Source organism: Entelurus aequoreus, linkage group LG04 (assembly GCF_033978785.1).
Source record: "Entelurus aequoreus isolate RoL-2023_Sb linkage group LG04, RoL_Eaeq_v1.1, whole genome shotgun sequence".
NCBI classification, from domain to species: domain Eukaryota; kingdom Metazoa; phylum Chordata; class Actinopteri; order Syngnathiformes; family Syngnathidae; genus Entelurus; species Entelurus aequoreus.
The window spans coordinates 57,357,499-57,368,243 of record NC_084734.1 but is presented as its reverse complement, the minus strand read 5'-3'; the positions used below and the strand labels follow the sequence as shown (position 1 = coordinate 57,368,243).

Genomic DNA, 10,745 nt, shown 5'->3' with positions numbered 1-10,745 from the left:
TGGAAGGATAGACAGAAGATCAACAATACTATTAAACCATGTACATGTAACTACACGGTTAATTCCCAGCTTGGCGAAGCTTAACAATGCTGTTGCCAACGACGCCATTGAAGCTAACTTAGCAACGGGATCTCACAGAGCTGTGATAAAAACATTAGCGCTCCACCTACGCCAGCCAGCCTTCATTTGCTCATCAACACCCGTGCTCACCTGCGTTCCAGCGATCGACGGAAGGACGAAGGACTTCACCCGATCATCCGTGCGGTCGGCGGCTAGCGCGTTTGCTATCCAAGTCAAAGTCCTCCTGGTTGTGTTGCTGCAGCCAGCCGCTAATACACCGATCCCACCTATAACTTTCTTCTTTGCAGTCTTCATTGTTCATTAAACAAATTGCAAAAGATTCACCAACACAGATGTCCAGAATACTGTGGAATTTTGATGAAAACAGAGCTTGTTTGTATTGGATTCAATGGAGTACCAATACTTCCGTTTCAACGATTGACGTCACACGCATACAGCATCATACATAGACGTTTTCAACCGGAAGTTTAGCGGGAAATTTAAAATTGCACTTTATAAGTTAACCCGGCCGTATTGGCATGTGTTGCAATGTTAAGATTTCATCATTGATATATAAAATATCAGACTGTGTGGCCGGTAGTAGTGGGTTTCAGTAGGCCTTTAAGATTTAGATTTAACATTTAGATGTAATTAGTCAACATTTAATTTAAACTTAAATGTGATGAAAATGAGCTAAATCTGGGAAAAGTGAGTTAAGTATCTGCTCGAAAAGTGTGACTGAACTTTTACGTTCGACACCTCATAGCTGGATGGTGTTAAAGGAACTGGAGAAATCAAAGAACATGCCCTTCCCACCATCCAGGTGAGATTGAGCAATATGCAGCAGGTAGTCGACAGTATCATCCACCTCAATATGAGGCTGATACGCAAACTGTGGAGGGTCAAGGGAAGGGGCCACAACGGTCTCAGTTGAGCCAGCCAAAGTCACTCGAGGCCTTTCATGATGTAGTAAGTCAGGGCAACCGGTCTGTACTCATACAAGCAAGTAGGTATGGGCTTCTTGGGCACAGGCATTAGGCAGGATTTTATTTTGTTTGGGGTATTTGAATTCTCCTCTCTGAGATGCCAACTTGTTGTGGTTTGCGTGTCCCAGTGATCCTAAGAGGTAAGTGGCAGGGTTTCCCCAAGATAAACAAACCCATAGGAGTCAAGAAAACATGACAGGTTTCCTTACCCTGTAGTGGTCACCAGGGGCCCCGCATGGAATAGTTCAAGTACCTTGGGGTTTTGTTCACAAGTGAGGGAAGAGTGGATCGTGGGATCGACAGGCAGATCAGCGTAGCGTCGGCAGTGATGCGGACTCTGCACCGGTCCATCGTGGTGAGGAGGGAGCTAAGCCCGAAGGCAAAACTCTCAATGTACCGGTCAAACTGTGTTCCTTTTATCACCTGTATCACAAGCTTTGGGTTATTTGAGAAGCTCAGTCATTCGGAAGGGGCTCCGAGTAAAGTCGCTGCTCCTCTACATCAACAAGAGCCACACGAGGTGGCTCTGGCATCTCATTATGATGCCCCAAAGACACCTCCCTGTGTAGGTGTTCAGGGCACGCCTGACCGGTTGGAGGCCACAGGGAAGACACATTGGGAGAGACCGTCTCCCAGTTGGCCTGAGACAACCCAGGTGAAGCTGGATGAAGTAGCCGGGGAGAGGGAAGACTAGGCTTCTTGCTTAGGCTGCTGCCCCCACAACCAGACCACAGATAAGCAGGATAAAATGAATGGATGGGTATTTATAGGTTTTTCAAATTATTTATGCTTTTTAGTTTGTTCAGCATATTAGCATACAAAATTAAAAGCAATATACTACCAGATGCAATGCCCTATTTGGTAAACCTAACCCAAACATACCTCCAAAAGTTGACCCCTAACTATTCTTAAAAAGCTGAGCTTTAAAATGACTTAAATTGTACTGAACACCTGTAGGAGATGCTCTAACGTGAGCATCCTAAGGTGGAGTGCTCTTGATTTTCTCAACCCTAGTCCATTGATCATAGCTACGTATGCACTGTACCAGCCGTGCGAAGCTGCCGTCTTAGCAGGGGCCACTTTCTCATTTATGCACACATTGTGTACACACTGTATATTCTAAATAATTCACAACTTGGTTAGTTTGACTGATTTTCATACCGTTTACTTTATTGTCATTGTCAAGTCATGTGTCTTTAATACACATTTGATTAAAAAGAAACAAAGTGCCAGTGTCCTTTGACTGTACATCATATTTTGCAAGCGTATGCCGCACAATGTTGTCTTGTCTTCATTTCTGTGTTGTTTACAAAACAAAATACATTGCCACCTGGCCTCTGCTTGCTTACTCACAGCCCAAAGGGTTGTGTCGTATCTTGAATTTATATCCGACACTAACCCACCTACTGCAGAGTACAGGTGATCTCACCTCTGAGCGTTTTTTTTGTCATCTGATTTAACAGGCTGAAATAGTGCACCCCGATACTTTTGTTGCCAGTTTAGACATACATGATGTGGGGACTTATTTTGAGAACACATTTACAGTTATACAAGGTATATACTGACTACATTGTCTTCAAGTGTCATTCAATAACTTGTCCAATGAAAATATAGCGATGTCAGATTACAAATTGCCACATTAGTTACAAAGCAAACTTGCTTCAAATACTCAAACTTATATATTTTATTACAAAAGACAACAGAAATCGCAGCCCTCAAAAATTCTCCCCATCTCTCTCTCTCATACACTCCCACACTGTCTCACACACACACACACACACACACTGTCTCTCACACACGCTCTATATCTCGTTCACATACATACACGCTGTCTCTCTCACACATACACACGCTGTCTCTCTCACACATACACACGCTCTCTCACAAACAGAATCAGCGACAAGAACCATTACTGCTGGTCTTCCTTCTTCCCACTGTCCGAGCTGCTGCTGCTGCTACTACTACTACTGTCCCGTTCTGCTGCCATCTGCAGAAAGTGAGGAGAACATAAGATTTTGCATTTTGGATGAGACATTTACATGTTCTATCCTACTTCAAGCCCTAAAAGTTGGCATCAAATAGTCAGCATAAAGAACATTTAAGGGACTTAAAACAGTCATTAATTTCAGAAATTCTGTAATAATTTAGTCGCTCCAGAATTTCGCAATGTAGCGACCTAAAATGTCTCCATTCGACAGCTTTTTTTTTTAAGTTTCAAGAAAAGTCGCAATGTTTGATAAAAATGTTTCAATAACTGTAATGTATTAAGTATACCTTGTAACCTCAAAAAGTACACGTTTTCAACAAAAATTGGAACACAAATTCTGTATTGACGTTTTACTCGTTTTTTACCATACACACTTAAGACACGAAATGGAAGCAAAAGCAGATACTCAGAGCTCATTGTCAAATTGCTGTACCGTTTTAATTCATTATAACTAACAGTAATAATTCATTATAATAAAGATACATCACCAAATGTTTCCTTATTGTCCTCTGTCTGCTCTGTTGCAGATATTCTGTGTATGTTTTATGCTTGTCCACCTTAAACATTTATGTTTAAACACCTACCCCGCACATTGAGTACATTTGTGAACTGTTGAATGATTTATAGCGCACTTTTTTGTTGGTAAATGAGACTTTTATTGCCCATCAACATCTCAAACATGTAAATGCTGCCTCTTTGCTCGGACAGCATTAAATTAAGTTCTTAATAGTCTTACTTTGGATAAATAAATGTTAGAAAACTATATAAATACATGTAAACTACAAAGTAAACGTTTGTATACTACATTACCCAGAAGGCTTAGCGCTGTTGACAGGAACAGGAAGTAGGTCTGAGCTATGCGGGAGCAGGACATTTGTGTCGTTTGAGCAATAAAAAGTTGATAATGCTACACGTTCCTGCTTCATCTTAACAAGAAACAAGCCTAAGTTTTAAATAGACAATGTGCACGTTGATGCGTCGCTCAGAGAAATTTGATTGGCCAAAATGACACTGATTGGACAACATGTGTGGAGATGTGGGCATTGGACAAGTAACAAAGCCATGCATAATTAACGGGGATTAATTGTACTTGTGCGAGTTGGCAACATCACAAATTCCTGGAGGGACTAATTATAGTAAAATTCCTAATATCTATCTACTGTATCCAAACTATCTAAAAGTGTCAGTTGTGTAGCGATGACGTCATCACACGCACCTTCTTGTATGCCATTTCAAAGAGTTTGAGTGACGCCTGTTGCAGATTAGTGGCTGCCTGCTTGAGGTTCTCTCCTGTCTCTGAGTCCTTGTTGGCGAGAAGATCTCTGACCTTGGTGATTTCCTCTTTCAGCTTGGCACACTGCAAGTACAGGAAGGAGGCTTTTAAGTTGGCTCATGTAAGTTCACTAAGGCTATGTTATAACTGCAGGTCAATTCCATTTTGTGCCCATATGTCGGTGTAAACAGAACAATTTCATTGCTTTCAAATCCAACACAGGCCTCTTATGAAGGCATACATTTGATATGAATCCATAACAGTGGCAAAAAGATGTTTTAAAACTCATCAATTCTTGCCCTCTTTTCTTGATGTCCTACGCTAAATAGTGTTAAAATGTTGATTCCAGTTGTATAAAATCCTTGAAATCGCCACAAATCCACCAGGACTGAAACTTACCGTACTAGAATCAAAGCCATGTTAACTTCTGGAAACACACTGCAGCGTGTTTGACGTCATGTTTCATTACTTCAAACAGATTCTGTTCCTATTAGACGTTAGATTATTTTTGTAAATGTGAATGACTTCATAAAAAGATTGGATTTGAGAAAAATATGAATTGGACATTATGCCCTGCAGTGTAACATAGCCTATGTCAGTGCCCTTGAAAGTCAAGCGATTGGTTCATGAGTTAAATGCAAAAACGACTGCTTTTAGAGATCCTCTTCGGCGCTGTGGAGCGACAGAAGGTCAATTATGTTAACACTAATGACTGAACCAAGTCAGATGTGAAAGTAGTAACCACATTTGTGACCGCACCTGAAATAAACAAAATGTGTGACTATACCTCATCAGCAGGAAGCTGTTCCTTAAATTCCTCCATCTTTGATTCAGTGTCATGAACAATGCCCTCTGCCATATTTACAGCCTCCACACGTTCCTAAAGGACACAGAAAGTACAGAAGTATGAAAAGCAGGACCTACAGACTAAAAAAAACCTGTTCTCCCGCTTTGCCGTCAAACTCCGAAATAACTGAAGAGTGTTGTAATCATGGACATGTACTCTCACTACACCATTATAATATACTTGAGCCATACTGCAATTTTGCACATGTTCAGTTTGCCCATTCAATTCCATTCACATTTACACAATAAGCACATTGTCACATTATCTGCATATTTTCAGTACATAATATTTTTACAGTATTTTTATATACCTAACATGTTTCTTTTTCATTATAATATTACCTTCTTGCCTGTTTGAAATGATAGGTTACTAATATGCATTAATAGTCCTGAGATCTGTATAATTCCTGCTGATTTCAAATAGGATCGGTACCAGCCAATACTTAAAGCTCCAATACTGAAGATGAAGGGAAAACGTTGTATTGGGAAACCCCTTTAATTTAGTAGTAAATTGTAATCATCAGTTGCAAGAAATTTAACAATCACTAGATGACATTTATTCATATACATATTCCATCCATATTTATCTCTCTAGCTACTAGAGATGCGCGGTTAGCGGGTACACCCGCGGAGTCCGCGGGTAAACCGCGGGTCGGGCGGTTTTATGACGAAAAAAAATAGATTTTAAATAGATTCGGGCGGATGGCGGTTGAACCAATTCAGAAAAAAAAATACATAGTTAAATGTTGTTACCCATGAGAATGATCGAGGGCGAGTTCTTTGTTTCTTTAGGTGGGTTTATTGTAGGCAGTTTTCATGAACGTCTACCCAGTGCGGCAACATCACAACAACAACAGTCACGTTTTTGTCCTACCGTAAAGCAGGTCGTCTGCCGTAAACAGCAATGCTGTGACAGTCTCAAACAGGGCAACACTGCCTGCCGGGGTCGTGGTTGGGGGCGTGGTTAAGAGGGGAATATATTTAAGGTAGAATTCACCAACTCAAGTATTTAATATATATATATATATATATATATATATATATATATATATATATATATATATATATATATATATATATATATATATATATATATATATATATATATATATATATATATATATATATATATATATATATATATATATATATATATATATATATATATATATATATATATATATATATATATATATATATATATATATATATATATATATATATATATATATTTATTTTATTATACATATAAATAAAAGGAAATACTTGAATTTCAGTGTTCTGAAGGCATTCCAGTAGATGGCAGTATTGTTCTGTTTAAGAGTGTCACAACATTGCAGTTTACGGCAGACGAAAACGTGACTGCTGTTGTTGTGTGTTGTTACCGCGCTGGGAGTACGTTGATGAAACTGCCTAACAATAAACCCACATAAGAAACCAAGAACTCGCCCTCGATCATTCTACAGCGGACGTGAAAACAGACTGTCGCCGCTGTCCCCACTCAGGTCCGCATTGAGCTGGAGGGGGCGTGGCCTCCAGCTCCGGCTGGATACCGGGAGTCTCCCGGTAAAACCGGGAGGGTTGGCAAGTATGCTCTAATGCGTGGCCAAGAGATATTATTGCGTGGCACGCATTGAATGTCTCTGCTGCATTGGATCAGTCTCATTTCTTTAACAGGAATGCCTTGTATTGTCTATATTAGATGTATAACAACGGGTGGGTGGCGGGCGGTTGTGGTTTTGATAAAATGTTAGTTCAGGTGGATTGCGGGTGGATGACGACTTTTGTGATGCGGTTGCGGATGATATAATTGCCTATCTGCGCATCTCTACTAGCTACATAAAAAAACAATTTTGAAGCCCTCACCTTTTTCCTCCTGTCCTCCTCCGCATACTTCTCAGCATTTTTTATCATGTTCTCTATTTCATCCTTACTGAGGCCTCCAGATGACTGGATGACAACTGCACACAAATGAGTACATATTGTGAGTGCGGAGAAGTCAACTGCAATATTTCTGTAAGTAAATGCTCAACAAATGGACTTGACAAACTAGCAGGGGAAGAAATACTTCTATATGGAATAAAAGCTTATAAATGAACATGAACAATTGACTAGAACTTAAACAGGAGAAAAAAAACTTACTCTGCTGCTCCCGGCCTGTCCCTTTGTCCCGAGCAGACACGTGAACAATACCATTGGCATCAATGTCAAAAGCAACCTCGACCTGTGGAACACCTCGGGGGGCTGGGGGGATTCCCACCAAGGAGAACTGACCCAGCACCGTATTGTCTACTGCCATCTCTCTCTCCCCCTGACACACTTTGATCTCCACTTGAGTCTGCCCATCAGCTGCTGTAGAGAACACCTGCAAGGGGCATCCGGATACATTTAGTCACAGTAACAAGAAAAGCATGTCAGAGACAGACATGCTGTACCTGGCTCTTCTTGGTTGGAATTGTTGTGTTCCTGTTGATGAGCTTGGTGAAAACTCCGCCCAGAGTCTCAATTCCCAGAGACAGCGGTGTTACATCCAATAGCAGCACATCAGTGACGTCTCCTGCCAGAACACCACCCTGGATGGCTGCTCCTATGGCAACAGCCTCATCTGGGTTGACGGACTTGCTGGGAGCACGACCAAACAGGTCCTGGACAGTCAGTTGGACCTACAGAGTGTACATTAGCTTAACCGTACTTTGACCACAGCATTGCAGGGATCAGGATAACCTAAAGCTGTATAGGCACACTTTGTACCTTCGGCATGCGAGACATCCCTCCGACAAGAAGCACCTCTCCAATGTCTCCCTTGGACACCCCGGCGTCCTGCATGGCCTTCTGACAGGGAGCCACTGTGCGTCGGATCAAGTCGGCCACAATGTCTTCAAACTGAGCACGAGTTAGTTTTATGTTAAGATGCTTGGGACCAGAGGCGTCCATGGTCAGGTACGGAAGATTGATGTCTGTCTATAAAATAAAAAACATTAATTCACCTGAGTCACTTCTGACAAAAGGATTTATTTATTTGTTTCCAAAATAGAGGCTGCAGAAACCTCATCCTTAAGCACTTCAACGCCAACTGTGTTTATACCTGCAGTGCGGATGATAGCTCACACTTGGCCTTCTCAGCAGCCTCTCTGACCCTTTGAATGGCCATGTTGTCTTTCATCAGATCCACACCAGACTGGGGAGGCAACATAGCACACACATGAACACCTGGCAACAAAATCCAGAATGAGGCTGCCAATATGAACAGATTGTTAACCTCTCTCTTGAACTCCTTGACAAGGTATTTGAGGAGGTGTTGGTCAAAATCCTCCCCTCCCAGGAAGGTGTCACCATTGGTGGATTTCACTTCAAAAACTCCCTTCTGTATCTCCAAGATGGAGACATCAAACGTGCCTCCACCAAGATCATACACTGCAATACTGAAAAATACAAGCATAGAATAAGTTGGCTTGGCTGAAGATGCTCAATTACAGGTAAATAGATTTAAAAGAGCTATTAAGGCTGCTACATCTTTAGTGTTTTCTATACTTTTATTACAGTGCATCCGAAAAGTATTCACAGTGCTACACTTTTTATTTCTGATTCAACATTTTGTATCATTGCAGCCTTATTCCAAAATTGAATAAATTGATATTTGTCCCCACACAGAGCGAGAGCGAGAGAGAGAGAAAGTATTCATAGATGTTTGCAAACGCTTTTACAATTAAAATAAAAAATTAAGAAATCACATGCACACAAGTATTCAGTCTTTGCCCTGGAATTCCTTTTTCAACTGATCATCTTGAGATGTTCCTATAGCTTAATTTGAGTCCACCTGTGGTAAATTCAGTTGATTGGACATGATTTGGAAAGGTACAGACCTGTCTATATACGTATAAAAAGGTCACACTTGACAGCGCATGGTAGAGCACAAACCAAGAATGAAGTCAAAGGAATTTAGTGAAGTTATTAGTAGGGATGATGTTCGAAACCGGTTTTCCCGGTTGTTCGATAAGAAAAGAACCGAGTCCTCGGACTCGAATCCCTTTTTGAGAACCGGTCCCCGTTATCGAGACCACTATAGTAAAGAAAAAGAGTTGGTTCTTTATTCGAATCCCTGGGAAATAATGTTAACTCAATAAAGTTTATTTCTTTTTTTAACTTTAACTTTGCATTTTTTAGCATTGTAACCACATTTGCAAACCACTTTTCTCTTCATAGAATTTTCTTTCAATAAAGAAATAAAGTGCAAAAATGTTAAAGCAACATAAACAGTTATGTAAAAAATTTTTGACAACTCTCAATCAGCCTCTTAGGTGGCTGAACATGTCTCTTAGGTCTAGACAGGCTCTCAACAGCAGGTGACGCGGACACTGCTGTCAGTCCTTGGTCAGCAAGGTCAGGCTCCGTGTCGGTAAGTTCTGCAGGTCCAGCTGAGTCCTGTTGAGCCTTTTCCTGAGTAATAGCTGTAGTAAGTATGTTCCAATAGCAACAGAAGTGCACTTTTTGGAGAGCTGTATTATTTTCAGTTTTGTGCCCAAGGGACTGATTTTATTTAACACTATATTATTATTTATACACCTATAGTGATCACAGAGACAGGTTGTTTTTGTGTTACTGTATATATTTGTTTTTCTGAAAAATCCCACTTAATATACTTTGGGTAACAGTCAATATTTATTTTTTTAATTTTATTTTTTTAGGGGGGTAACAGTCAATATGTATTTATTTATTAGATTTTATTTTTTTCTTATATAATAAAAGTGAGCTTTTGTTAAACCAAATATTGTTTATTTTTTTCCATATACAACAACCTATCTGGACTCGATAAAGAGAATCGATAAGGAATCGGTTCGATAAGAGGATTCGAAAATAGGCTCGAACTCGATAATTTCTTATCTAACATCATCCCTAGTTATTAGTGATCTTGTTATTATAAGCGCTAATGCAGACAAACTATAGCGGCGCTGTGGTCACTAGTTTGTGTGCATGTGTTGACAACTGGAGAGCTGGCGAGAACGACGCAAAAAGACGTCTGGTTCCACCCCCCTTTTCTTTGCTAGGATTATGAGTCATTAAATGGTAAATGGATTATACGCTACCGTCAAGGTACTCAAAGCGCTTTGACACTATTTCCACATTCACCCATTAATACACTCATTCACACACTGATGGTAGGAGCTGCCATGCAAGGCCCTGACCACGACCCATCAGGAGCGAGGGTGAAATGTCTTGCCCAAGGACACAACGAACATGACTAGGATGCAAACGCTGGGATCTAACCTGGAACCCTCAAGTTGCTGGCAGGGCCGCTCTACCACCCAAACCACACAGTCCCATTCTTCATCTAAACGGGAATATAGCAAGATTCTATCAGTCAGCATCTTAATGACAGCAGACATTGTACAGTAAGTGATGTTTTATTATGTTTGTTGGCTCTCATGAAGTCTGCAGTGAGCAGTAATCAGTGATGTCGAAAAAAAAAGAAAAAAAAGAACGTTTTTTTAATGAATGGTTTTAGGTTTCTCAGTCATTCACATCGACGTCCCACTGGGGTGAGTTTTCCTTGCCCTTATGTGGGCTCTGTACCAAGGATGTCGTTGTGGCTTTT

At 40.6% G+C, this 10,745-nt stretch overlaps 1 protein-coding gene across 1 annotated transcript in view; it reads right to left on the bottom strand.

Annotated features, from left to right (window-relative positions):
- Positions 1 to 2,195: 2,195 nt before the first annotated feature.
- The window catches only part of hspa9 (heat shock protein 9), a 28,454-nt gene continuing 19,904 nt past the window's right edge, over positions 2,196 to 10,745 (bottom strand). The window contains exons 8-16 of the mRNA XM_062045335.1: positions 8,412 to 8,574; positions 8,238 to 8,330; positions 7,904 to 8,113; positions 7,588 to 7,815; positions 7,295 to 7,517; positions 7,019 to 7,113; positions 5,094 to 5,186; positions 4,250 to 4,390; positions 2,196 to 3,033 (exon numbers count right to left, since the gene is read on the bottom strand). Of these exons, the coding sequence (XP_061901319.1) occupies positions 2,956 to 3,033; positions 4,250 to 4,390; positions 5,094 to 5,186; positions 7,019 to 7,113; positions 7,295 to 7,517; positions 7,588 to 7,815; positions 7,904 to 8,113; positions 8,238 to 8,330; positions 8,412 to 8,574 (1,324 nt within the window). The 3' untranslated portion in view covers positions 2,196 to 2,955. The remainder of the gene's footprint in view (positions 3,034 to 4,249; positions 4,391 to 5,093; positions 5,187 to 7,018; positions 7,114 to 7,294; positions 7,518 to 7,587; positions 7,816 to 7,903; positions 8,114 to 8,237; positions 8,331 to 8,411; positions 8,575 to 10,745) is intronic.